The following is a 27611-nucleotide window of genomic DNA, read 5'->3' on the forward strand; positions in this document are numbered from 1 at the left end:
GAAGGGTATGGCAACTCACTCCAGTGTTCTCGCCTGGGAAATCCCATGGACAGAGGAGCCTGGCCCGCTACAGTCCAATGGGTCGCAAAAGAGTCAGACACGACTTAGCAACTAAACAATAACAGCAACAAATGAAGGAACAGCCTGAGACAGCTGCTCAGGGTCACTTTTCCAGTCACTGACAAAAGACAACGTGTCTCCACAGACTCTGTAGGTCACGGGAAGAGAAATTCAAAGGTGAGAGAGCAAATAAAGAATTTTACACTTGGACGTCACATTCATTGAGTCACATATTCTCATTCTTCCAATATCCAGCACACCAGTTCTTCCTTATCAGAACCTCTAGTCCTCCGACTTCTCATACTTTCTTTCGTCACTTGCCCCATCATCAGGTAACTAAGCGCCCGCCGCCCCGCCCAGCTGGGCCCCGCCCCCGCCGCTTCTGGTAATTTGGACCAGTAAAGCCGGCGAGGTGTGCAGGGCTTTGCGCATGCCCAGCCACTACGCACAGGTTGGAGTCGCTCGGAGGCAGGAACAGCGTGACGTTATAACGGCGCGCCGCTCCCAGGCGTCCTCGCAAGGTCGCTTTGCAGAGCGGGAGCGCGCGTAAGTGACAAGACCCTGGTTCGGGTGCGCGCAGTCTCCTGCTGCCTTGGTACCAGCAGCGACATGTCAGGGTATACGCCCGACGAGAAACTGCGGCTGCAGCAGCTGCGAGAGCTGAGAAGGCGATGGCTGAAAGATCAGGAGCTGAGCCCCAGGGAACCAGTGCTGCCTCCGCGGAGGGTGTCGCCTGTGGAGCAATTCTGGAATAAATTTTTGCAAGACGGAGCTCTCTGGAAGAACGTGGTGAGTGACCGCCCTCCCCAATCCCCAACCCCACTCTAGTCCCATCGCAGTCCACGGCCTGGCTGCTGAGAACCTGCTCGCTATAGCCGCATTAAGGACTGACTCGCTCTGTCCCCGGAAGTTCCCCAAGGGAGAGTCAGGTTCAGTTGAGACTTGCGCTTATCTGGGATTTCGTCTGGTCCCAAGAGTCATGGGCTGGAAGTCAGGAGTTCTGAGCTTGTATGGCTTTGGGATTGTCTTGCCCTTTGGCTCTCAAGTGTGATGAGAAGGAGGCGAATCTTTGCCTAGATTATACAGGACTCTACAGGTTTGGCTTTCTTTTAACTGCAGAAACCTTTCCTCAGAAGGATGGCCAAGGATTCACTGGAGTTAAAATTCAATGATTTTAGTATCCAAGGACACTTGTGTGATTTTTGAGGTTGAGATTACACAGACCAACTAACACTACACTCGACTACCCGAAAGCAGAATAAGCCTCTAGCTGGTAATGCAGCTCCATGTTAATTACTGTAAAAGAAGAGGTCCTGTTGATAGCTGTGAAAAGAGGAGAAGCGAAAAGCAAAGGAGAAAAGGAAGGATATACCCATTGGAATGCAGAGTTCCAAAGAATAGCAAGGAGAGATAAGAAAGCCTTCCTCAGAGGTCTGTGCAAATAAATAGAGGAAAACAATAGAATGGGAAAGACTAGAGATCTCTTCAAAATTAGAGATACCAAGGGAACATTTCATGCAAAGGTGGGCTCAATAAAAGATGGAAATAGTATGGACCTAACAAAAGCAGAAGATATTAAGAAGAGGTGCCAAGAATACACAGAGGAACTGTACAAAAGGGATCTTCCTGACCCAGATGATCACGATGGTGTGATCACTCACCTAGAGCCAGACATCCTGGAATGGGAAGTCAAGTGGGCCTTAGGAAGCATCACTACGAACAAAGCTTGTGGAGGTGATGGAATTCCTGTTGAGCTATTTCAAATCCTAAAAGATGATGCTGTGCCAGCAAATTTGGAAAACTCAGCAGTGGCCACAGGACTGGAAAAGGTCAGTTTTCATTCCAATCTCTAAGAAAGGCAATGCCAAAGAATGCTCAAACTACCGCACAGTTGCACTCATCTCACATGCTAGTCAAGTAATGCTCAAAATTCTCCAAGCCAGGCTTCAATAATACGTGAACCATGAACTTCCAGATGTTCAACTGGTTTCAGAAAAGGCAGAGGAACCAGAGATCAAATTGCCAACATCCGATGGATTATCAAAAAAGCAAGAGAGTTCCAGAAAAACATCTATTTCTGCTTCATTGACTATGCCAAAGCCTTTGACTGTGTGGGTCACAATAAACTGTGGAAAATTCTGAAAGAGATGGGAATCCCAGACCACCTGACCTGCCTCTTGAGAAATCTGTATGCAGGTCAGGAAGCAACAGTTAGAACTGGACATGGAACAACAGACTGATTCCAAATAGGAAGAGGAGTACATGAAAGCTGTATTGTCACTCTGCTTATTTAATTTAAATGCAGAGTACATCATGAGAAACGCTGGGCTGGATGAAGCACAAGCTGGAATCAAGACTGCTGGGAGAAATATTAATAACCTCAGATATGCAGATGACACCACCCTTATGGCAGAAAGTGAAGAAGAACTAAAGAGCCTTTTGATGAAAGTGAAAGAGGAAAGTGAAAAAGTTGGCTTAAAGCTCAACATTCAGAATACTATGATCATGGCATCTGGTCCCATCACTTCATGGCAAATAGATGGGGAAACAGTGGAAACAGTGGCAGACTTTAATTTTTTGGGCTCCAAAATCACTGGAAATGGTGACTGCAGCCATGAAATTAAAAGACGCTTACTCCTTGGAAGGAAAGTTATGACCAACCTAGATGGCATATTAAAAAGCAGAGAGATTACTTTGCCAACAAAGGTCCATCTAGTCAAGGCTTTGGTTTTTCCAGTAGTCATGTATGGATGTGAGAGTTGGACTATAAAGAAAGCTGAGTGCTGAAGAATTGATGCTTTTGAAGTGTGGTGTTGGAGAAGACTCTTGAGAGTCCCTTGGATTGCAAGGAGATCCAACCAGTCTATCCTAAAAGAGATCAGTCCTGAGTGTTCGTTGGAAGGACTGATGTTGAAGCTGAAACTCCAATACTTCAGCCACCTGATGCGAAGAGCTGACTCATTTGAAAAGACCCTGATGCTGGGAAAGATTGAAGCAGGAAGAAGAAGAGGACAACAGAGGATGAGGTGGTTGGATGGCATCACCGACTCGATGGAGATGAGTTTGGGTAAACTCCGGGAGTTGGTGATGGACAGGGAAGCCTGGCGTGCTGCAGTCCATGGAGTTGCAAAGAGTTGGACACGACTGAGCGACTGAACTGAACTGAACTTCCTTAACCACCACCATGTACATTTAACACATTCTTTTGTTTAAGAGCGTCATTCCTGGACTTTACTCTGCAGAAGATCATTGAAGTGCTGTCTTTATTTTCAGGGGCTCTTCGCATTTTCTTGAAGCCATTGTTAAATCACGTCAATTATGGGTGATGAATACTGTATCTCAGAATTCCTTAGGACTTTGGCTAATAATAGTGGTAATAAGGAACACTTGGGTGCTTACTTTGTGCCTGGCACTTTTACGTGTGTTAAAACTTAATTTTTTATTGCTGTAATGTAGCAAGTGTTCCTCATCCTCATTGTAAATGTGTGGAAATGGAGACCTACAAAAATTCAGTGATTTATCCATGGTCACAGGGCTAGTAATTGAAGGAGTTCACCTTGAAATCCATGTGTACCTACTCTCTTACTGTGCTACAAAGTCTGGTGCAAATTTTTCAAAGAATGTATTCAACACTAATTTATGGTGGTAAAATTCAACTCTCCTCCCCTCTCCCACTTTGTATCTCTGATACTACTCACTGGCAGCCACTGATTGAAAGTTGACAGCTAGTGATTTAAGGAAACAATCGTTTGTTGAAATCTGTCTTACCTTCCTTAGAGTTAATGTTCTCTTCCATAATCATATCTCTTATAGCACTTATAATCTAGATTATCCATTCCCTGAAAGGATGGGTCTCTTTCATTGAAATTGACTGCCATGGAAAAACTCCATTTTTAGCTGTCTTTTGCCTTTCTTTTTAAAAACAACGTGTGTAAAGGCACCTCAAAGTGAGCTTGGGACACCTTTATCCCAGTAGGTAAAATATTCTTTTTCCAGCATTAGTGTACTCAAGGTTGTCCACCCTACACCTGGAATGATACAAATGGTGTTGATTGTGCATATCTGAAGGTGATAAATCAGGGAAATGACTTTACCTGAAAATTCTGTAGTTATGATTACTCTGGTTAAATCAATTAAACTTACTCTTTCATTTTTTAATGCCATATTTTGTCATGAACTTACATTAAGGATATTTTAAAAGTCTTTTTAAAGGCATATATCTATGCATATATTACTGTAGTTTGGCCAAAAAAAAAGTGAGAAGTCTATTTATTTCATGTATTTTTTTTTTCTCCCCCAGATCTATAAAACATACCGACACAGTATCTTTGCTTTTACTCATGTGCTTATTCCTGTCTGGATTATTCATTATTATCTCAAGTATCATGTAACTGTAAGTATGCTTTAAGTATGTGTTTTTCAGAGTTTATTTATTTTTTAAAATATTTATTTATTTATGTATATTTGGCTGCGTTGGGTCTTTGTTGCTGTGGGCAGGCTTCCTCTAGTTGCAGCGAGTGGGGGCTGCTCTACATTGCAGTGCACTGGCTTCTTATTGTGGTGGCTTCTCTTGTTGCGAAGCACAGGCTCTAGGGCAGTGGGCTCAGTAGTTGTGGCCCATAGGCTAAGTTGCCCCATGGCATGTGGGGTCTTCCCGGACCATGAGTGGAACTTGTGTCCCTGGCATTGACAGGCGAATTCCTAACTACTGGACCACCAGGGAAATCCCAAAATATATTGTTAATATTGCATAAAATTATTTCCTTTATGGGTTTGCCTTACTCTCCTCTACTTAGTCAAAATAATCTGCCACTTATGACTGATCTTGAGTTACTTTGAATCCTTTTTAGTAGAAGGTTTAATGAAACTTAACTAATGCATGGTTTTTCAGAAAGTTAATTTTTTAAAATAATTTTATTATTATTTTTGACTGTGTTGGGTCTTCATTGCTACTCTGGCTTTTCTCTAGTTGTGGCGAGCGGGGGCTTTTTATAGTTGCAGCGTTCAGGCTTCTCATTGCAGTAGCTTCTCTCATTGCAGAGCACAGCCTCGAGGGCGCGCATGCTTCAGTATTTGTGATGCACGGGCATCCCCAAAGCATGTAGGACCTTCCTGGATCAGGGATCGAATCCATGTCTCTTGCACTGGCAGGCTGATGAATTTAACACTGAGCCACCAGGAATGTCCCAGAAAATTTAAGCTTTATATCAGTTGGTTACAACTTGAATTGTATTTCCTGGTGGAAATGATGTTTAAATGATCAAGGATGTAGTTGATCTAATAATACTGGTATAAACTCGGGGTCCTGAGTCTGGAAAGAACAGAATTTCTGCTCCTTTTTTATTGAGCACAGATCTGATATAAGATAGAATTCAAACTGGATAAAGGTTGTCTTTGTCATCATTTCCTTTTCCTTTGTTCTATCTGGTTTTTCACAACTTACTTTGTTTAGAATTCAGTGTGTCCAGAAGATCTGCATGCGATGATTGAACTGAGCCTGTTGCCTTATTTTAAAGGCTCAGGATACCTTGGTAGGGGCTCTCCAGGTGGCACTAGTGGTAAAGAACCTGCCTGCCAATGCTGGAGACATGAGACATGGGTTTGATCCATGGGTCAGGAGGATCCTCTGGAGGAGGGCATGGCAGCCCACTCCAGTATTCTTGCCTGGAGAATCTCATGGACAGAGGAGCCTGGTGTGGGCTACAGTCCATAGGGTCGCAAAGAGTCGGACACGACTGAAGCGACTTACACAACATACCTTGATGTAGGGTGTTAGATCCCAGGCATGGTGAGGAAGGAGTACATTTCAGGGAGTGGAATGGAAGGAGAGTGGTGATAGTTGCCTGCCCAGCATGGAGTTTTATAACCCAAAGAGTGAGGAGGATATTCTTGTACCCAGTGATGAGTGTTAGGTCCTGAATGAATGGGGGTGGGGGGTTGATGAGTATACCTGTTTGGAGAGCTGCAGCGGCAGCAACCTGGGGTAGGAGATTGGAACCTAAGCATGGGGAGGAGGACATCAGGGAGAAGTGTGGTTTGGGGCAGTGATGGAGTTGGAAAGCCAGAGTAAGGTGTCAGAACCTGAATGAGGTGAGGAGGTTATTTATACTGGAGTGTGGTGGTGGTGATGACAGGAGGTTGGTTATATGCATGTTGAACTCTCTGTGGCAGGCAGCGAGAAGCTTTCCATTTTTAAGTGGGAGAGTGAGTTGATAAAGTGATATACAGTAAGTCTCCTACATATGAATGAATTCCATTCTGAGAGCACGTTCATTAAATCCAGTTGTTTTTTTCTTTAAGTCCAACCAAGTTAGCCTAGGTACCCAGCTAACACAATAGTCTATGAAGTACTGTACTGTAATAGGTTTATAGTATTTTTCACACAAATAATACATAAAAGTGACAGTGAACAACAACAGTACCTTGAAAAGTACAGGAGTACAGTACAACAGCTGACATACAGGGCTGGCGTCAGGTGAATGAGTAAGAAGAGTCATTAACTGGAGGAGGGAGAGGGGGTGGAAGATGATGGAGCTGAAGGATTGTCAGCAATAGGGGATGGAGAGCAAGCTGCAGTTTCACTCAGGCACTCAGGCATGCGGACACATTTGCATCTTTGAAAGTTTGTAACTTGAAGGTTTGTATGTAGGGGGCTTGATCTATTTTGGAAACAGTGACAGACTTGATTTTCTTGGGCTCAAAAATTACTGCAGATTTTGACTGCAGCCATGCTGCAGTCAAAGACACTCCTTGGAAGAAAAGCTGTGACCAACCTAGACAGCATATTAAAAAGCAGAGACATTACTTTGCCAACAAAGGTTCGTGGAGTCAAAGCTATGGGTTTTCCAGTAGTCGTGTATAGGTGTGAGAGTTGGACCATAAAGAAAGCTGAGCACTGAAGAATTGATGCTTCTGAACTGTGGTGTTGGGAGAAGACTCTTGAGAGTCCCTTGGACTGCAAGGAGATCCAACCAATCAATTCTAAAGGAAATAAGTCCTGAATATTCATTGGAAGGACTGATGCTGAAGCTCTAATACTTTGGCCACCTGATGCAAAGAATTGACTCATTGGAAAAGACCCTGATGCTGGGAAAGATTGAAGACAGGAGGAGAAGGGGATAACAGAGGATGAGATGGTTGGATGGCATCACCAACTCAATGGGCAAGAGTTTGAGCAACCTCTGGGAGTTGGTGATGGACAGGGAAGCCTGGCATGCTGCAGTCCATGGGGTCGCAAAGAGTCGGACATGACTGACTGACTGAACTGAACTGATCTATTTAGGAAAACATAAAAAACATAGAACTGTAGGGTGAGTTGGAGGGAGGAAAGTACTGATGTTAGGCAAATCAGCAGAGGCTGTTGCAGTTTACTAGATGTTAGTTGATGAGAATATGATTAGGGCAGAGATAATAGGAATGAAAAAGTAGTGAGCCAGAAGATACTTTTTAAAGAAATAACTCAAGGTGGGGATGAAATCAAATTTCACAGTCATTTGACTCTTAAAATTTTTAGCCTTGAAAGTTCAGGGAAGCAAAATTTGCCACTCCACAATGTCTCTTAGGCATGCAGATTACAATGATGTAAGCCACTCCCATTATGTTTCTGTTGGACAGTGTTAGACGAGAGAGAGCTTCCCTGGTGGCTCAGATGGTGAAGAATCTGCCTGCAATGCAGGAGACCCGGGTTCAGTCCCTGGGTCAGGAAGATGCCCTGGAGAATCCCCTGGAGAAGGGAATGACTACCCACTCCAGTATTCTTGTCTGGAGAAATTCCATGGACAGAGGAGTCTGGTGGGCTACAGTCTATCTGGGTGCAAGAATTGGTCAAGATTGAGCAACTAACACTTTACTAACTTCTTAAAATAATGTAGATTAGAAGACCTGTTCCAGGAAGGGAACCATCACCATAGATAACTATAATATAAACTCAACATGTGGTAAACAGGAAGGAGCCTAGCAAAGGCTATTGAAATTCCCTGCTGTGTCCCATCATCTCTCATGGTCCAGGAGACATTTGTTTTCCAAACTTTTCCTCTTCCATCTCCATGTGAACTGCCTTCCTTTCCAATGAAGTCCCAAACACTTATTCCCAGCATCTTCTTTTGTCTTTAGCCTAAGATTGTATTTAACTCTTTTTGGGAGTTACTTGGTTCTCCTGGGTCTCTCCCATGTATAGATGTTACTAAATTTTGTTTGCTTTTCTCCTATTAATGTCTCATGTCAACTTAATTCTTAGACCGACCAGAAGAGCCTAGAAAGGTAGAGGAAAATTTCTTCCTGCACAACTAAAGTTATAAGTAGGACTTTGTAAAGGAAGGCTTTCTGGTGATGGGAAGGAAGTAAATTTGCTTAGGAGCATGTGCTGCCTTGTCAGTTTCTGTGGAAGCTTGAGTAGACATGGCCTGTCTTACATGGTAGAAACATGAGATAGTGGAGGCCAGTGGGAATGAAGAATTGGGGGTTAGTGTTTCATTTTATAAACCAACAGAAAATCTTTCTTCAGCCATTAAAAGGGGGCTAACAACGTATGGCTAAGGGTCAGAGTGTAGTTTACATTTTTGTCATTGAAGAGCTTAAAGTTTTATATTCATGTTCACCACAGGCCGCTTTATATCATGATGGTGGTGGTTTAGTCGCTAAGTTGTGTCCGACTCTTGTGACACTATGGACTGTAGCCCACCAGGCTCCTTTGTCCATAGGAATCTCCAGGCAAGAATACTGGAGTGGGTTGCCATTTCCTTCTCCAGGGGATCTTCCCAACCTAGGAATCAAACCTGGGTCTTCTGCACTGCAGGCAGATTCTTAACTGACTGAGCTATGAGGGAAGCCTTGTATCTTATACCTGTTATTTTTTTCAGTATCCTAACATACAGGACCCTAGAGAATAAAAAATGTTACTGTCTGTGAAATTTTTTTTAAACATCTAAGAGTGGTTTTTATGTGCAGAAATAACTGTTCCAGTTACCTGAAATATAAATTAATCTTCAATTTCTTAGTTTCAAATTTAAAAACTTTTCTTGATTTTTTTAAATTCAATTTTAAAATTCTGTTAACTAGATATACATCTAGTAAAATATGAATAGTCTCTCTTCTTTGTTCTTATTATCTTTGGATAATTCAAATTGAATTTCCATAAAACAATTCCACTTAAAACATCATCAAATTCTCTTAAATGTTTTAAACTGCATTTATATATTTTATATATTCAGTTTTATTCTTAAGTATTTATGGCAGGGGTCCCAACCTCCAGGTTCTAATGCCTAAAGATCTGAGATGGAGCTGATGTAATAATGATGAAAATAAAGTGACAGTAAATGTAATGTGCTTGAATCATCTTGAAACTACTCCTCCGCTCACCCCCATGGAAAAAATATCTTGCAGGAAACTGGTCCCTGGTGCCAAAAATGTTGGGGACTGCTGAATTTTATAGGACACATTAATGACCCTGAAAAGGAAAATCTTTTTAAATTTAAAATTCGCACATCTAAATGCATTTTAACTAGAATCCTTATTAAATTTGACATTCACCTGTTTATACCCTGGGTTAATTTACCTTGTCATAGCTGTATTTAACTGAATATTTCTAGGATTGAAAAAACACTTATCTCCTCACAGAAGAAGATTTAACCACCTGCAGTTGCTGAGTTGACAATTTGAGCCATCAATATGGCGGCTTATCTGAGAAATTCATACTTCTAGATGATTTTTCATGGACAGATGGACATAATTAAAGGTTTTATGTCAGTAGATGACCGCAGGCCTCTCCTTTACCTTATTCTTTCTCTTGGTTTGGGTAGGCCTGCATCCTCAGTACTGTTACAGCCAGTTCACTTCAGCTAATACTTTTATGCTACATTAAATTGAACATTCTCTGTGAAGATATTTCAGTATCTTCTTGCCTCTGGCTGCAGTTTTTAGAGACATTTGAATGTCCTCACATTGTATTCTGAGTTTCTCTCCTGCTTTTGGTTCCAATTTGCCTGAGTCTTACATCATGCCAATAATCTTTTAAATTTTTTGGTGTGGTATCTTGTGCAGATGTGTGTGCTTAATAAGTACATTTATGTAGCACCTTCTGTGTACAAGGCACTGTTCTAAACACTGTAGGGATACAGCACTGAACAAGGCAGATTGAGTCCCTGTCTTCATGAAATGTTTGTTCTAGTCTTGGAGACTGGCAGTAAATAGATAAGCAAGTGTTGTAAGATAATGTTACAGGAGGTGGTTAAGTCTATAGAAGAAAAACTTAAGGGTAAAAGACTAGAGAATGACAGAGACTGCTATTCTAATTAAGCTTCTTTGAGGAAATGCTCTTTGAAAAACGTCAATGAACTGAGGGTATGGAGAAAAGCATTTCAGGCAGAGGAATCATGAAGTGGAAGGGCTCTGAGGCACAAGCAGGCCTTACAGATTGTGCTAACGCAGAGGAGCCACTGCGACTACAGTGCAGGTGGTGGGATGCGGGGAGCTAGCATGAGATCAGAGAGTTGGCCAAGGACGTTGGCTTTTTTATTTTTTCTTAAGAATTATGAAATTTGAGCAGAGGAGTAATGCATCTTAATCACTGTAGGAACTTCCGTGGTGGTCCAGTGGTTAGGACTCTGAGCTCCCAATGCAGAGGGCCTAAGTTCGATCCTTGGTCAGGGAGCTAGATCCCATATGCTGCAGCTAAGAGCCCGCATGCCACAACTAAAGATCCTGCATGCTGCAACTAAGACCCAGTGCAGCCAAATAAATAAATATTAAAAAAAAAAAAAAGAATCATTCTACTCTTTCTGCAGCATGGAGAATAGACTGTAGGAGGGCACACGCAGAAGCCAAGAGACTAGTAGGTGAAAAAATGTTAGCAGCTTGGACAAGGGTAGTAGTATATTAGAAGTGGTGAGAAGCACTTAGATTCAGGATAAATCCTCAAGGTGGAGTCAACAGGATCTGCCAAGAAGTCAGGGGTTTTGGCCTTTGTAACTAGGAGAATGAAAGTGCCGTCCCAGAGATAGGGAATAGTTTGGGCTGAAGGACGTTAAGTGTTGGGTCTGGTTAAGTTTGCAATGCCTGCTTGATCAAGTAGATCTTGAGTAAATAATTGAAATGTATGAGCCTGGAGCTTAGTAAAAATTTGGGATATGATCAATTTATTTTAGAAAAAACTCTAAAACCATAATTAACAGAGAATTACTTTTATTGCAGACAAAACCATATACCATCGTTGAAAAGAAGCCCAGAATATTCCCAGTAAGTCTTAAAACATCTATTTTTTCTTTTGCTTATATTTCTCTCTCCCTTCCCAAATGTTCATTAGACTAAAATTCTTCTTGCTCAAAGTTTTAAGTACCTATTGCATATTCTTTAAAAAAAAAAAAAGAGGAAATAGTGTGATGTAGCAGTTGGAGTTGAACCTGGGACCTGGGCACATTCTTTTCACCCTGGCTATAAAACTTGTGTGACCTTTGTAGTCCTAACGTGACTTGAAGGTCCCAATAGTTTTTCACTGGTGCCCTGTTTCATGTGGGTTAAGACTTAGGGCATTGGCCTGAGCAGACACCTGGGCATTGTAAGAGCAACTGAATTCTTCTTTTATTATTTTCAAACTTACTATCATTTCCTGTGACAGTTTGACCATAACCTCTCCATATGTGAATTTAAAATGTTATTGTGTGCTTTAAACTGTATACTATGGATATATAGGCTATTAACCTAATTTATGATGCTTACTCCTTGGAAGGAAGGTTATGACCAACCTAGATAGCATATTTAAAAGCAGAGACATTACTTTGCCAACAAAGGTCCGTCTAGTCAGGGCTATGGTTTTTCCAGTGGTCATGTATGGATGTGAGAGTTGGACGGTGAAGAAAGCTGAGCGCTGAAGAACTGATGCTTTTGAACTGTGGTGTTGGAGAAGACTCTTGAGAGTCCCTTGGACTGCAAGAAGATCCAACCAGTCCATCCTAAAGGAGATCAGTCCTGGTTGTTCATTGGAAGGACTGATGTTGAAGCTGAAACTCCAATACTATGGCCACCTCATGTGAAGAGTTGACTTATTGGAAAAGACCCTAGTGCTGGGAAGGATTGGGGGCAGGAGGAGAAGGGGACGACAGAGGATGAGATGGTTGGATGGCATCACCAACTTGATGGACGTGGGTTTGGGTAAACTCTGGGAGTTGGTGATGGACAGGGAGGCCTGGTGTGCTGCGATTCATGGGGTCGCAAAGAGTCGGACACGACTGAGCGACTGAACTGAACTGACTGAACCTAATTTAAAATGACTCTTTTTACCATTAAAAGGTTACTTATTAGTCATTTGGTATTTTGCTGGCTGTTCATGAGGTTATTGTTTAGCAGAGTCAAATACGTGTTATGTTCTTTTCCCATTTCTAGTCACAGATAATGAACTACCATCAATCTCTAAGTTATGTTCTTCTAGAAAACAAAACTCCATGTAGATTCTGCTTCCATCAAATGACATAGTCATAATAGTCCATTGACAACTGCAGTGGAAGGGAATTTTAGGGAGAACCACCAAAATTGGCTAACTCTTCCAGTTGGAATTCTGCTTTAGGAAATAGTAGGAGATTTCTTCTGTATTTGTGTATAATTGGTGTTTGTCAGGGCCCAGGTAGCCTCATTTATCTTGCTGGTTTCAACCAGTTAGGTAATTTATTCTTCCATTTATATGTTTGTTATTTATTTTGCCATTACTGTTCAAAGGAAAAGGAGGAGGATCTCTTTCGAAGACCACATAGTGATCCCATAGCATCTCTCCTACTTCTGTATTTTTTGCTACTGTGGTTCTTTCCTGTTTCTGTACCATTGACTCATTTGAGAAGTTTCCCCTTTGAGGACCTGAAGAGTGCTCGTCTGTACATACCTTAGAATAGGATAGACATTAAGAAATAAAACCCCAAATCTCAGTGACTTACCAAAAGTTTATTTCCTGTTGATATCACAGCCTAGTGTAGATCAGACAATTATAGTTAGGCTATTGCGAATATGCAGCTCCAAGATCACAGGGTTGGATGTCTCAGAGGATGATTTTTAAGGTCTAAGCTTGGATGTAGCTAACATCACTTCTATTCAAGTCCTGTTGGCGATGACTTATTCTCATGGCCCCAGATATCTTTGTGCTTTTTTATATTTCCCAGCCTCCCATACCTGGAGTCTCTGCCACAGTCTATCCTTCTAGTCAACAAATGGCTCTCTGCTTTCTTCTTCCCACACATAACACAAGACCTTTTCCTTGGGAGAAACCCCAAGGTCCCATTCCATCAATGCAACCTGAGACTGCCAGATGATGCACAGTAATATCTTGTCACGGTTAATCCTGGAGATTCTTCTCTTAGAGATTTGAGGATCAATGACAAGTGAACTGTATCCCTTGTCCCCCAACCACACCCATTATTCAACAGTGGAATGTGGACAGCGTAGCAGTCACTTGGTTCTGAAACCCCGCTGGTCAAACACTGTGAAGACTCCTAACCCGTGTGTGGGAAGTTACTTGAATGGGACTGATTTTGCTTCTGGAGGGAACACCTTTGTTCATTGTTCTTCCTGAGTCAAGGGGGTGGGGGGGGTTCGTCCTTTCTTTTCCTTTATCAATCTAGACCATATCTAAAATGAGGACTGGGAAATATGCCGTTCTTAGGGTTGTACAGCCTTTAAAGTCTACCTCCTGTTCACAGACGGTTGAGGGCCAGAGATAACCATCACAGGCTTTTGTTTCTGTATGTTTGGTTTCTTGGACCATCTAGTTCTCACAACATCTGGCAGGCATGGAAAGATAAACTTGGTAGGAGTCTAATCTCTGTGCTTCTAGTCAGTCCCACCTGCCAACATCTGTGGTTTGCACACATAGTTACCAAGTTCTTTCATTTCATTGTCCTCACCCTGCTGTCTCTATTCAGTGGCAGCTATGGGGAGGCGACTGAGACATACTCTGACTCAAGGGCTACCTTGGTTTCAGTCTGATCTTTGCTGTGGTGCTGGGTCCCTGTGTTTACTGAGCTTTATGGGCTTCTCAGAATCTTCTCAGTGTTAGCTCTTACTCTTTACAGATTCAGAAACAATGCATCTGATTTTTATAATATTGCATGGTCCTGAATTTTTAGATTCTTATTTTTCCTCTCAAAGCAGCCACTTCTTACCTAGCCTTATGTTTCTTAAAGTACATTCCTAAGGCAGCCATTAGTCTAGTAGTTAAACCCATACTATAACTTTTTTCCAGGTACTTCTCCTAGAACCTTTAAGTTATTGGTGCTTCTAAGTGATTAGTGCCTTTTGTTTCCATCTCTTAGCCTCCAATGCCAGTGTCCTGAAGTCAGACTGCTAAGCCAGTGCCATGTAGCTCAATGTTTATTACAGCAGCATTCATACCAGTTCAGGTTATTAATTTCTGTGTTAGGGTAAAGCTAGTTGTGGTAACAGGTTTTCCCAAAAATGTATACTGGCTAACACTAATACAAGTTTATAGTCCTGAGCAACCAGGACAGGGAATGGCACGTGGTGATGGGGTAATTCTGCCCTACTCAGTCAATTCATGGACTGTCAGGTTTATGGAATCTGCTATCTTAGAGCTGAAATGAAAGCTAAGTACTTTGCCTAAAATTATACAGCTTGTCAGTGGAGGGTTCTAGGATTCACACTACTTGGTTCTAGCTTTAAAGTCCCTTCCTGTTCTGCCACACATACTGTATCTAGGTTTGGAAAGTTGGGAAGACAGCTGGACCATCTGCCTAGGCAAAGTTTGCAGGTCTGTCTCTAATATCTGTTCTGAGCCAAACAGTAAACTGGTGGCTGCCTACCGTATTTAGTTGCTAGGAATACATACCGCCTTGTATAGAAGTGAAGCTGTTTCCCTACAAATTCTTTCTAGGGCTTCTCCTGTTTCTTGGGGCCAAGCAAATAAAGATCATCCTTCTGTCACTTTGTAAAGACAACTTTCATGTCCTTTGTGGTCGTTTGGTTCGAGTAAAACTTCCCCTATTTGTTCCTTATTCCTTAAGATTTTGGATACTGGTTTCCAAAATCTTATCTCTAGACAGCTTCTATTTTACTTATGTCACTTTTAAAGTGTGAATCCCAGAACTGAGCTAGGTTTTCCAGATGAGCTCAAAGGGGAACTGTCACCTCTGCTGACAAGATTTTTCACTAATGCATCTTTGTTTTTCTAGGGTGATACAATTCTGGAGACTGGAGAAGTAATCCCACCCATGAAAGAATTTCCTGATCAACATCATTGAAGATTACTTTAAAATTTCAAAGGTGTATGAGCCTAAGTTTGTTGCTACATTACCAACTTATTGAAAGTATTTTCTGGAAAAGTAATAAAGTTTACTCACATATGTGTTGTCTGTTTCTTCCCAACCTGTGCCATTCTCTCTGTACAATTTGAGACTGAATTATCTTACAATAAGTAAAAACTGGACAGGCTAAATAAAAATAATATGGTCAGTCACCTACTTTTTTCTGGCCATTTTTAATCTGGAAAACAGAATGTAGAAAATTGTTTAGTCACATGATAGTTTTTTCTTACACTGTACTTAATCTAGTTGATGTGAAAGTATACAACGGAATGAAATGCTGCAATAAAAATAACAAATTACAGCACACTTTGTTTTAAATGCTTTCTGGAGACATTTCATAAGTATTTTAGAAACTCTAGATCAAAAGACTGTCAGATGTACTTTGCTTTGTTATCCTTCCTCGTGTTCTTTTCCTTCAACTCTTTTTGAACTGTAGCTCGCCAGGCTCCTCTGTCCATGGAATTCTCCAAGCAAGTATACTGGAACGAGTTGCCATTTCCTGCTCCAGGGGATCTTCCCCACCTAAGGATGGTTGAACTGGTGTCTCCTTCATTAGCAGACAGATTCTTTACAACAGCATCACCTAAGATCCTTGTGCTTTATTATATGAGAACCTAAAAGACAAACCTCTTGGTATATGAAAAATCGAGAATTAGTGGTTACTATAACGGACGGTATACAAAAGTGAATTTGGAATCATTGTATTAAAGATTTTACTTTAAATCGAGACATGTATCAGACAGAGGTAAAGAACTGTATATGCATGAAATCAAATCCAGAGGAATTACAAATTTTCGTTCATTTCGAAGATTTTGTCTGGGTATTCCTTGCTTAGTTGTCGTCGTGCAGCTACAGTTGATGCATAGATGACGTATCCCCAAGAGAGCAATACGACCGCGAGGAGCAACTAGGAAATGCAAGAGTAGGAGTAAAAACAACCAGTGAGTGGCACGTCCTCCCGGCGCCCATCAGGTTGCCGCGCACGTTGCTAAGGTGGGGATTTTAGTGACAAACTAGAATAAAACGCGGTTCCGGAAGCGAGTTCACCCGTAGCCCTTACGTAACAAGCGGAAGACCGTGTCCTCCCGGAAGAGGCGGAGTCGAGGTGGGAGTGAAAGGCTTAATTCAAGAATGGATTTTAGAGTTTCTGGGCGCTGAAGATATAAGGGACCTTCCACCCGCGGGCCTCGAGCGGAGACTCCGTGGAGGCCCGCCGAGCCCGGGACCTACCGCGGAATAAATCCGGTCTAGGGTGCGCCGACTCACTGGCTTCATGGTAAGGAGGTGGCGGTGGTCCGCGGGCACGGGCGGAAGCCGCAGGCCCTACAGTAACCTCCGGGGCGGTGGCTGCCGGGCGGCAGCAGCCATCTTTCAGCCGGGCGCAAGCGCCCGCCCACTCGCCTCCCCGAGCGTTTCCCATCAGCCCGGCCGGCCTCTTCCGCCCGGAGCTGGGGGGCGGTGTCACGTTTTCGGGGGCCTAGCCCGCCTTTAGGGGAGGAAGTGAGAGAAAGAGGAAAATAACGTTGGAAATGGGTTTATTTTGCCGCTGTGAGGGATAGGCTTGACTCGTCAACCGGTCTCCTTTCAGTTGTAGAGCAGTATTAATGCGAGATAAGGTACCGTCATGTGCCTTTAAAAGTTTATTTGGAAAAATAATCCACGGTTTAAGTGTTACGCCGATGTCTAGCACTGAAAGAACTAATGTTTCTAACCGAATCTGTTCCCACGGTATAGGTAGTTCGTGTATTCACCTTTGATTTAGAGTACAGCCTGCTTTTATATAACTGACGAGTCGTTGTGGGACTCCCTGTCACTGGAGCTTTTAAGTTTTTGAGAACGTAATGGCTTGTTGACATCAGATACTTTTTTAAGAAGAAATAACGTGACACGAATTACCCGGCATAATGTAGCTGCTAATTAGCAAATGCTCATCGAGCATTGTATGCTTAGAACTGTAGCAGGATCAAATATGAAGCCAAAGGATGGGGTTTGGCGCGCGGGCCGTTGTACCAAGTTCAGCTCCAGAATATTCGGGACGCTTACATTCGAAGCGAAGAACGGGACAACGGGGCCGCGTTAGGCTCCAGACGTTTTGTTTCTGTTATCTCAGGTATCACCTAAACAGAGTTTTAATACATATTTCGGAGAGCGGGTGAGGAAAAGACGTTATCTGTTTTGGGAAGATTTCAGTTCCCAGTGCTTTTAGGTCAGATCCCTGTTCATCCTGACTGGAGTTGATCTCTCAAGATTGATTTGGGATTCCATTCGAATCCTGGTGGTGGTTCTTAACTTTTCAGCCCAAGTCCCTTCCCTTCTGGATAATTCGGTTCCTTTATCGAACACCAGAGATAGTCTCAGTAACTTCTCGCAGAATTTGGCGAGGTTTAAATGAGACCACAGCCCTTGTGGCTCAGCTGGTAAAGAATCCCCCTGCAATCTGGGAGAGCTGCGTTCGATCCTTGGGTTGGGAAGATCCTCTGGAGAAGGGAAAGGCTGCCCACTCCAGTATTCTGGCCGGGAGAATTCCCTGGACTGTATAGTCCATGGGGTCTCGCAAAGAGTCAGACACGACTGAGGGACTTTAACTTGCAAATGAGACCAAGCTAGTTATCGTATCTTCCGGGTAAGTTAGAAGAGAACTTGAAGATGGTGAGCTTGTAATTCCCAGGTGTTACTCGAGTTGACGGTACGTTAGCAATTTCGTTCTCAGGGGGTCTCGTCGCTCTCCTTCCGGGAGCGGAGGAAAGTGGGGGAAGGGCCGGGCTCAGGCCGAGCGCGCTAAGCCCTGCCCTCAGAGCGGCGTCCTCTACCGCGCATGCGCCACGCGGGCGGGTGCTGTGTTTTGACGCGTTGGGGGCCGGGAAGTGGGTTTTGGTTTCTGCCGCCGCCCCCTGTCTGCCATTGGTGATGAGCGCTTTACGTCACAGGGGTCGCAGCAGCCGCCGGGGTCTCCGCTGTCTCGCGAGGAGGGTGAAGCGCCCCCGCCTACTCCCGCTCCGGAGGGCCGGCGGAGAAGTCGCCGAGTTCGCCTTCGTGGATCCTGCCGTCACCGACCCAGCCTTCTGGGCCGCCGGGAACTGGCCACGAGCGCCCCAGCCCGGCCTGCGCCGGCGTCCTCTGAGGTGAGTGAGGTCGGGAACAATGGGGCTCGGGGGTCGGAAGGGGGCCGGGAGAGCAGGAGCTCCATCCTGCAGCGAGGCCCAGGGGCGAGGGAGCTGCGGTCCGGGCCTGAGGCGCCGCGGTGAGCCGGTGGGCCAGGCTCCGGGCGAGCGGCTTCTGCGGCGCACCTGTGGATCCGTGCCGGTGGGCGGGGGAGGGCTGCTTTCCGAGAAGCGCTCCCGAAAGCGCGAGCCCAGTCGCGTACTGGAAGGAGGTTGTTCTCTGGGGCGGGGGGTGGGGGGAACCCGACACAAAGCACGAAACGTTCGAGTCTTGAGTCGTGGCATCGCTGCTGCCAGAGGTGTGACCTTGGATGGCCCCCTAATGTCTCTGAGCATGTCTGTAAAATGGGAGTAACAGTATTGGAGTCCGTTGTGATTATGTAATGCACGGGGTGCCTACCTTAGATCCTGGCAGGTGGCAGTTCTCAACCGAAGGAAGCGACTGTCTCTGTAACTCTTGTAGTTGTCTGTTACACCCCGTGAGCCTGTGACTTCATCCGTTGACTCAGTGCATCTCACTTCACGGGCTACTTTGGTGGACTGGAAGGGGGCAGTACTGAGAGGAGGCAAATAGTGCTTTGGCAGGAAAAGTGAATAGAATTTTTGGTAGGTAATTTTCAAGTTAATTGAAGATAAATTCAGAAAGAGTTAACCGAAGATTTACGTTAATAACGGTGAGAGCTGGGGGTTTTGTTTGCTTTTAGTCTCTGGCTTTGAAAGCTATACAGTCAGCCAAAGCAGTCATGCTTAGCTGGAATGAGCGGCTTTAGAGGGTAATGGTTTCCAAGCAGTTCCTTTTATTGCTGGAACTGGAATTAAATTTCGCTGGGTCTGGTCAGTGTTTAAATTTTTCAGGGTCTGGTTGGTTGATCGTTTAAATTCTGTTTGATTCCTTCGTATTGATGATTAGATTGCAGTACAGAGAGGTACACGGTTTCTTGAGGGTCACAAGAGATAGGGCCCAGATTGTTTATAATAGTTGGGGCTGTATTTTTAGTTGATCCACCTGTGAACCCTTTTTAGCCATTTTGCTTAGATATATTAAATACGATAATGATACTAATATGAGGATCATTTGCTTGTCATCCTTCTGGGCATTTATAATCAGTTATGGGTGATGGAAATTACAGAGATTAGTTTTATATTCACATAACATGGGCTAACAGTATTACATTCTTACTCTCCACCAAGCACTATGCCAAGGGTTTATGTGGAATATATCTCTTCACACAACCACCTTTTCAGGTGGATACTGACTTAACATATTTTAGAATTGAGAAAAATGTAAGGTTTTGAGAAATTATGCAGATCACACCACTAATAAGTTTTGATTCTCAGCCCTAACTCTGCATTAGAATTAACATCACTCCATGAAAACATTCCTCTGTCAAATTTTTTAAATGTGAGGTTTTTTTAAATGTCCAGTCTATGGTCTAATTTAGATTTCCAGCCTCCCGACTCTTTTTATCAGCCTCCACCTGCCACCCCTCCCCCCAATTCTGAAAATGATAAATTTTATTTAGAATTTGGGAGGCAGTTAAGGGGAAGGGTTCAGAAGAACTGATTAATCTTCTCTTCATGTGGAAATTAATTTGAAGTCCTAATTCCTAGAGTTCTAGGGTAGAGAAACTTTTATCATAGGGTGCTTCTAGAATCTGAAGCACTAAATCTGTCATCAGGTCTGCCTTTGCTGCCTAACCCAGAATTCTTCCAGCAAAACTACAAATCTTTTTTTTTTTTTTTTTAATATATATTTGTTTGGCTGTGCTGGGCCTTAGTTGCATGTGGGATATAGTTGGCTGGTTTGGTGCTGAACCCAGGTCCCTTACTCATTGGGAGCGCAGAGTCTTAGCCCCTGGACCACCAGAGAAGTCCCCCAAACCTTCAAATCTGTCCCCTTGCTATCTCTGTTTTATGCCTTAATTTAGATTTTTGTAATAGCTTTGTTGAGATATAATTTATATTTCATCTATAAAGCTCACTTCTTTAACATTTATAATACAGTGGTTTTTAGTGTGTTTATGGAGTATATTGGAGAAGGCAATGGCAACCCACTCCAGTACTCTTGCTTGGTGGGCTGCAGTCCATGGGGTTGCTAAGAGTCCGACACGACTGAGCGACTTCACTTTCACTTTTCACTTTCATGCCCTGGAGAAGGCAACGGCAACCCACTCCAGTATTCTTGCCTGGAGAATCCCATCTATGGGGTTGCACAGCGTCGGACACGACTGAAGTGACTTAGCAGCAGCAGCAGCAGCATGGAGTATATTTCTGCAATTATAATTGAACATTTTTATCATCCTAGAAAGAAACCTTGATAATCCCTACCCAAGCTTCCCCTACACACACCCAGCAATCACTAGTCTACTATTCTATCAATTCTCTTCTGTACGTTTCATATAAAATAGCATATAATGTGATATTTTGTGATTGGTAATGAAAAGATTCATCCATGTTGTAGCATATATAAGTACTTTATTCCTTTTTATTGTCAAATATTCCATTGTATGAGTATACCACAGGTAGAGGCAGCCTCCACCTGCCGCCATGATCACCCTCCCTTCCACCCCCAATTCTAAAGATGGTAAATTTTAGAATTCACCAGTTGATGAACATATGACACTTTTTAGCTATTAAAACACTTTTTAGCTTCCCAAGTGGCACTAGTGGTAAAGAACCCACCTGCCAATGTTGGAGACTTAAGGGACACAGGTTCTTTCCCTGGGTCAGGAAGATCCCCTGGAGGAGGGCACGGCAATCCACTCCAGTATTCTTGCTTGGAGAATCCCATGGATAGAGGAGCCTGGCAGGCTACAGTCCCTTGGTTTCAGAGAGTCAGACAGAATTTAAGCAACTTAACAACAACGACTGTTCATTTAAAAGTTTTTATGTGGGCATATGGTTTTGTTTCTTTTGGATAAATAGGTGTGGAATTGCTGGGTCATGTAATAATTCTACTTTATTTGAATTAGCACATATATTTAGTATTTACTGGTGATTTCAAAAGAGTAAATCCCTTATTGGTGATTTATGTTCATTGCCATTGTATGATGTTTCTCATGAATACCATTCTTTATAGCTAAAGAAACTCCTGTGTAGAAATATGAAACAGAACTAAGAATTTTTTCTTTTTACCTACTATGCATAATGTTACTCATCATTCTTTATACACTTGTGCTGTCAAATTAGTTAACAGGCTTCTAAAACTAGGGAAAGGAGGACTAAAATTCCATCTTAAAAAATTTATAATTAGTGAAATTTTGTTTTATTTGAACTTGAAATTATTATCAAATAATTCTCTTTAATAAATTCATTCTTGATTGTAAATCTTTGTGTGACCTGGAAATGTTTAGTAAACACCAAAATTCTGTATTCCAGAAAAACAAATTAAGGAAACAGTATTAACTAGAAATTCACCAGTCCAAATCTGATGCCCTCTCCACTCTTTTCCCTAATGCCCACAGTCTCTTAACAGTTTTTATTTTTAAAAGATTTTCCCCCGAGTCAGAGAATTTAAAAATATTAGAAGTAGGGGGAAATACTGAGAAATTTATGTCATATTAAGTTTTCAGAGTTTAAATACGTTTGCGAAAATGCAACTAGTATTAATATATTTATAATTCTCTTCTATTTAAGAACAGTGGTAATTTTTGCATTCCCACTGTAGAAGACGGAGGACTGGAGGTATTTGGACCCCCTTGAAGAAACTAGTTTAGCATTAATTGATTTCCTATTAAGATACAGCTTTGAGAAAGCTAAGATGCACTAGATGAACAAATTAATTTGAAGTCTGTGGTGAAATACTTATATTCTGCAATCACAGATTTTTGTTGTGGGTTTTATTTGTTTTTTTGTTAGAGCTAGATATGGCCAGTGAGTCTTTTGTTTAGAAAATTACAGTTTTATTATTTGACTAGATAGCAGTTGACTGGTCATGAGACTTCCTATGATAGAGGAGGTGGAGAAAGATGGATAATAGGCCCAGGAAAACATAGAAGAAGAAACTAATATTTAATATTTATAAAATGATTAGTATAGAAAGCAACTAAACAGGGAACAAGGCCCAGATGTAATGCAACTAGATTTCAGCTCTTGAAAATTCATTTAGTAAGTTATGGACCAATGTAAACTGATAAATTTCAAGAAAACAGAATGAATCTTTAAGATTCTAGTGATCTTTGTGAGAATAGATAAGGGAAGGAGGCTGAAAGCATGATTTCAAGATACTTTGTGAGTGACTAGATTAAATAAAAAGGCGAAGAAAAGCTTCTTAGGGATACTGAAAGGAGTCAGTGATGAACTGAATATAGTAACAATAGTAAGAGTAGCAGTAGTTAACATTTACTTAGCAGTTCTGTAAGCCAGGGACTGGCCTTGAATGCTTTTGCAGTTATTTCATTTAATAATACTCTTCACTAACAGATCCTTTTTTGTGTTTGAAAGAATCATCCACAGAACTGTTTCAAATAGGGGAACTTTATGATATGCAAATTTTCTCACTAAAGCTGTTTTTAAAGGTATATATATAATACTACAAACAAAACAAGTAGTCCATATTTGGGGTGTGTGTGTATGAAAGATATAAAACCATACATAGAAATAACTCTTGAGAATTGTGATATTTTTGGTTTTTGTTTTCTGGAGAAGGATGGGCTTGGGGGAGGGGCACATAAAGGGACGGTTTAAAAAGTCTGGAATAACCATGAAGAAATGTTAGTTGCTAAATCTGAGTGGTGGATATTTGGCTACTTGGTATATTTTCTTTTGTGCTTTTTTGTATATATCAAATTTTCCTCAAATTATCTTTTTAAAAGGAATAATAGCATAGTGTAGAATATTTAAGAGCTTACTATGTACCAGGTACTTTTTCTAGGACCTTTTACTTTTTTTAAACATCTTCACAAATCCTGTGAGGCGGGTTCTAGTATTAGTGCTCATCAGATGAAATTGAAGCATAAGGATAGTAACTAGTCTGTAATCACATTAGTAGTGTGGAACCAGGATATGAACCAGGAAATCTGACTTTAGAGCTTGTGCTTTAAGTACTGTTATTAGTATGCCACGCTGTCCCTTTATGTTACAGACATGTACTACTTTTCACTGAAGTATGTTTCAGTCATTTGCATTTTTTCAGATTTAGTCATTTCACTTTTATCAGGTTACTGATGTATTTTTTTCCCTTTTACAGATAATGGCATCAGCCGCTAAGGAATTTAAAATGGACAACTTTTCACCTAAAGCTGGCACTAGCAAATTGCAACAGACAGTACCAGCTGATGCATCTCCCGATTCTAAGTGTCCTATATGCTTGGATAGATTTGATAATGTGTCTTATTTAGATCGCTGTTTACATAAGTTCTGTTTTCGCTGTGTACAGGAGTGGTCAAAAAACAAAGCTGAATGCCCACTATGTAAGCAGCCCTTTGATTCTATTTTTCATTCTGTGAGGGCAGAAGATGACTTCAAGGAATATGTCCTAAGACCTTCGTACAATGGCTCTTTTGCTACTCCTGATGTCCGACGATTCCGCTATCGCACAACTATGACAAGGGAACGAAGTGCTTCTGTTTATTCACCTAGTAGTACTGTGAACAGAAGAACAACAACTCCACCAGACAGTGGAGTACTGTTTGAAGGGTTAAGCATTTCAGCAAGACCTAGAGATGGTGAAATTCCTCCATTTATGAGACAGATTTCAATAAGAAGGCCAGCTACTACCGATGAGAGATCTTTGCGGAAAATTCAAGAACAGGATATCATTAATTTTAGGCGAACTCTCTATCGTGCTGGTGCTCGAGTTAGAAATATTGAAGATGGTGGTCGCTACAGGGACATTTCAGCTGAATTTTTCCGTAGAAATCCAGCTTGCCTTCACAGATTAGTCCCCTGGTTAAAACGTGAACTCACAGTTCTCTTTGGAGCTCATGGATCTTTAGTGAATATCGTCCAGCACATCATTATGAGTAATGTTACTCGCTATGACTTGGAGAGTCAGGCATTTGTGTCTGATTTGAGGCCGTTTTTGCTTAATCGGACTGAGCATTTTATACATGAATTTATCAGTTTTGCTCGCTCTCCATTTAACATGGCAGCCTTTGATCAGCATGCTAATTATGATTGCCCTGCTCCTTCATATGAAGAAGGTAGCCATTCTGATTCTTCAGTCATAACAATATCTCCAGATGAAGCTGAGACCCAAGAGCTGGATGTTAATGTAGCCACTGTTAGTCAAGCACCATGGGATGATGAAACTCCAGGACCTTCTTACTCAAGCTCAGAGCAGGTGCATGCTGCCATGTCTTCCCTTTTAAATACTTCCGACAGTTCAGATGAAGAACTTGCAACAGGAAGAGCTACATCTCAGATACAAGGAGTACAGACCAATGAGGACCTAAATAATGACAGCGATTCTTCTTCAGATAACTGTGTCATTGTTGGATTTGTTAAACCACTAGCTGAAAGGACCCCAGAACTTGTTGAACTGTCCTCTGATTCTGAGGTGGAGTTAGGTTCTTATGAGAAAATGGAGACCATGAAGGCACAAGAACAAGAGCAGTCTTCTAGTTCTGGTGATAGTGATGTCAGTAGATGTTCGTCTCCACGCTCTGTCGTTGGAAAGGATGAACAGATAAATAAAGGTCACTGTGATTCTGGTACAAAAATCAACTCAAAGAAAGAAGAGAAACGATCTATATCATTGTCTTCTCTCAGAGACCTGAGTTCATCCATCAGAGGAGACAGAGTATATTCCCCATATACCCGCAGACACAGAAAGAGGGGAAGATCGAGAAGTTCAGATTCACATTCCCAGAGTAGGAGTGGGCATGATCAGAAGAATCGTAGAAAGCATCATGGGAAGAAGAGAATGAAAGGCAAGAGATCCAGAAGCAGGGAGAGTAGTAGACCTAGAGGTAGAAGAGACAAAAAGAGATCAACCAGAGACAGCAGTTGGTCAAGAAGAAGCCAAACTCTGTCTCTAAGTAGTGAAAGCTCGAGCAGATCAAGATCTCGTAGCAGTGATCGTGGTAAAAGAAGATCACGGAGCAGAAATCGAGATCGTTACTATTTGAGAAATAATTATGGAAGCAGATATAAGTGGGAGTATACTTACTATAGTAGAAACAAAGACAGGGATGGCTACGAATCATCTTACAGGAGGAGGACTCTGTCCAGAGCTCACTATTCCAGACAATCGTCAAGTCCAGAACTTAGAATTCAGTCCTTTTCCGAAAGAACAAATGCTCGGAAGAAAAATAATCACAGTGAAAGGAAATACTACTACTATGAAAGGCATAGATCCAGGAGCCTATCTAGTAGTAGATCAAAGACTGCATCTACAGGGCCTGACCGGGTGAGAAATGAAAAGCCTGGTGGGAAGCGAAAATACAAAACACGGCATTTGGAGGGTACTAATGATGTTGCTCAACCATCTCATGAATTTGCTTCTAAAGTAAAGGAAGGTCATTATTCAAAATCTTCATCAAAATTGGATGGAAGCTATAAAAATGAGAGTGACAGCTTTTCAGATAGCCGATCATCAGACAGAGAGACAAAGCACAAGAGGAGAAAAAGGAGGACCCGCAGCCTGAGTGTAGAGATAGTTTATGAAGGGAAGGCTACCGATACAACGAGACACCATAAAAAGAAAAAGAAGAAACATAAGAGGAAGCATAAGAAACACCATGGTGATAATGCTTCACGTTCCCCAGTTGTGATTACCATTGACAGTGACAGTGATAAAGACTCTGAAGTAAAGGAGGATATAGAATGTGACCCTAGTCGTCCTCAAGACCCTCTCCAAAGTGAATTTTTGGCTCCGTTTGAATCTAAAGATGTAGTTACAATAGAAGATGAATATGGTGTCCTGAGCAAGGAGTGTGATATTACCATACTTAATAACAACTTGAATAATGCCAATAAAACTGTGGATAACATATTGCCCCAGGCAGCCTCAATTGAACAAACTCTTGATGTAAGAGAAGAGAGCACCTTTGCCTCTGATTTGGAGAACCAGCCCAGTAATGTGTCTTTTCAGACTGAGCCATCAAGGACATCATCGTTAATGTCAGTGTCTCTTGGTAGAGACCATGATGTGTCTTAAAACTGCCAAAGCATCTCTCTAAGAATTCTGGTGGTATAAAAAGAGAAGAAAAAAGAACAGTGTCATCTACTGCAGTCTGTTTAGAGATGACACTTGGTGAAAACTCTTTTCCCCCTTAAAAATATTTTGTGATTTTTTTTTTTTTGGTGTTAAAAAATTTGTAAAAATCATTATTTGTTCAAAAAGTATGTATGTTCCACTCTCAGAGATATGCACTTTTAAGTGAAGAAATGATATTGCTAGCAGTTTATTTAAAACTTGGGATCCTTTTTAAATAAAAAATAAAAATTTTAGAAGTTATTTCGTAAAGCCATATGGTATTGACATATTTTTAAAGTAGCCAATGAGTATTTTTGAATTTCTTTTTTGAGAGTTATTCTGGAAATGTGTTATAAGCTAGAAGAATCCCTTTGGACAGTCTTTATTTTTCTTCTTAAAAATTTGTATGATTCAAAACCGTTTCTTCAGGTTAAATTGAGGCATTTTAATCTGCACAGCTTATCTTGACATCTGCCAAAAGAAAAATTTAAATATTTCCTTTATATACTTGTTTATCTGGACTGCCAGTAAAGCAAATGTGTATTCAACAAAAGAAAAAAATAAAACAGTAACACTTTAAAACAATCCATAAATTTTTTTTATGCAATACTTTTTAAAATCTATTTTAGTGGAGCTTAAATCTTGTAAATAGTTAAGGCTATCCTTGTGTTATATAAATACTGAATTTCACAGTTTTAATGTGAACTGCATTTAACCTCAAACAGTTTTAATGATTATTTTAGTTCTTTAATCTTATTATGAAGAGTATCTTTCTTGTTTTCTGTCTTCAGCAAAATGCAGTTACAGCTTACTAAAAACAAAACCCTTGCCTGACTTCTTTTACTTAAATAGTACTTTTGACACAAAAGGGCTGTGTTTGTTTTTTTCTGTTTCAGAGGTGATAAAAACTGCTCGATATTGGTAGCCTGATGTAGGATTGATTGCCAGTGAACA

At 41.6% G+C, this 27611-nt stretch overlaps 3 protein-coding genes across 7 annotated transcripts; 2 read left to right on the plus strand and 1 right to left on the minus strand.

Moving 5' to 3' along the window:
• The first annotated feature begins 570 nt into the window (after window positions 1-570).
• NDUFB6 (NADH:ubiquinone oxidoreductase subunit B6) lies at window positions 571-16164 on the plus strand. Of its 3 annotated transcripts, XM_081497461.1 has the most exons (4): window positions 571-849; window positions 4361-4453; window positions 11248-11292; window positions 15225-16164. In XM_081497461.1, exons 1-4 carry the CDS (start codon window positions 670-672, stop codon window positions 15291-15293), a joined length of 387 nt encoding a protein of 128 aa, XP_081353587.1. In that variant the 5' UTR covers window positions 571-669; the 3' UTR covers window positions 15294-16164. The 3 variants fall into 3 exon arrangements, with proteins under 3 accessions (XP_081353587.1, XP_081353597.1, XP_081353607.1); XM_081497471.1 differs by lacking the exon at window positions 11248-11292; XM_081497481.1 differs by lacking the exon at window positions 4361-4453.
• On the minus strand, window positions 15511-16743 carry TZMP1 (transition zone microprotein 1). Its single transcript, XM_081497495.1, has 2 exons — window positions 16587-16743; window positions 15511-16263 (listed from the first exon to the last, which is right to left on the minus strand). The coding sequence occupies exons 1-2, from the start codon at window positions 16629-16631 to the stop codon at window positions 16141-16143; spliced, it is 168 nt and encodes a 55-aa protein (XP_081353621.1). The 5' UTR covers window positions 16632-16743; the 3' UTR covers window positions 15511-16140.
• Window positions 16444-27242, plus strand: TOPORS (TOP1 binding arginine/serine rich protein, E3 ubiquitin ligase). 3 transcript variants are annotated; one of them, XM_081497349.1, is made up of 3 exons: window positions 16444-16632; window positions 18284-18478; window positions 23706-27242. In XM_081497349.1, exons 1-3 carry the CDS (start codon window positions 16630-16632, stop codon window positions 26616-26618), a joined length of 3111 nt encoding a protein of 1036 aa, XP_081353475.1. In that variant the 5' UTR covers window positions 16444-16629; the 3' UTR covers window positions 26619-27242. The 3 variants fall into 3 exon arrangements, with proteins under 3 accessions (XP_081353475.1, XP_081353465.1, XP_081353485.1); XM_081497339.1 differs by lacking the exon at window positions 16444-16632 and adding an exon at window positions 16847-16972; XM_081497359.1 differs by lacking the exons at window positions 16444-16632; window positions 18284-18478 and adding an exon at window positions 18763-18816.
• Window positions 27243-27611: the final 369 nt, after the last annotated feature.

The sequence above is a fragment of the Giraffa tippelskirchi genome, chromosome 1, assembly GCF_054371585.1.
Source record: "Giraffa tippelskirchi isolate mGirTip1 chromosome 1, T2T-mGirTip1v1.2.pri, whole genome shotgun sequence".
Taxonomy (NCBI): domain Eukaryota; kingdom Metazoa; phylum Chordata; class Mammalia; order Artiodactyla; family Giraffidae; genus Giraffa; species Giraffa tippelskirchi.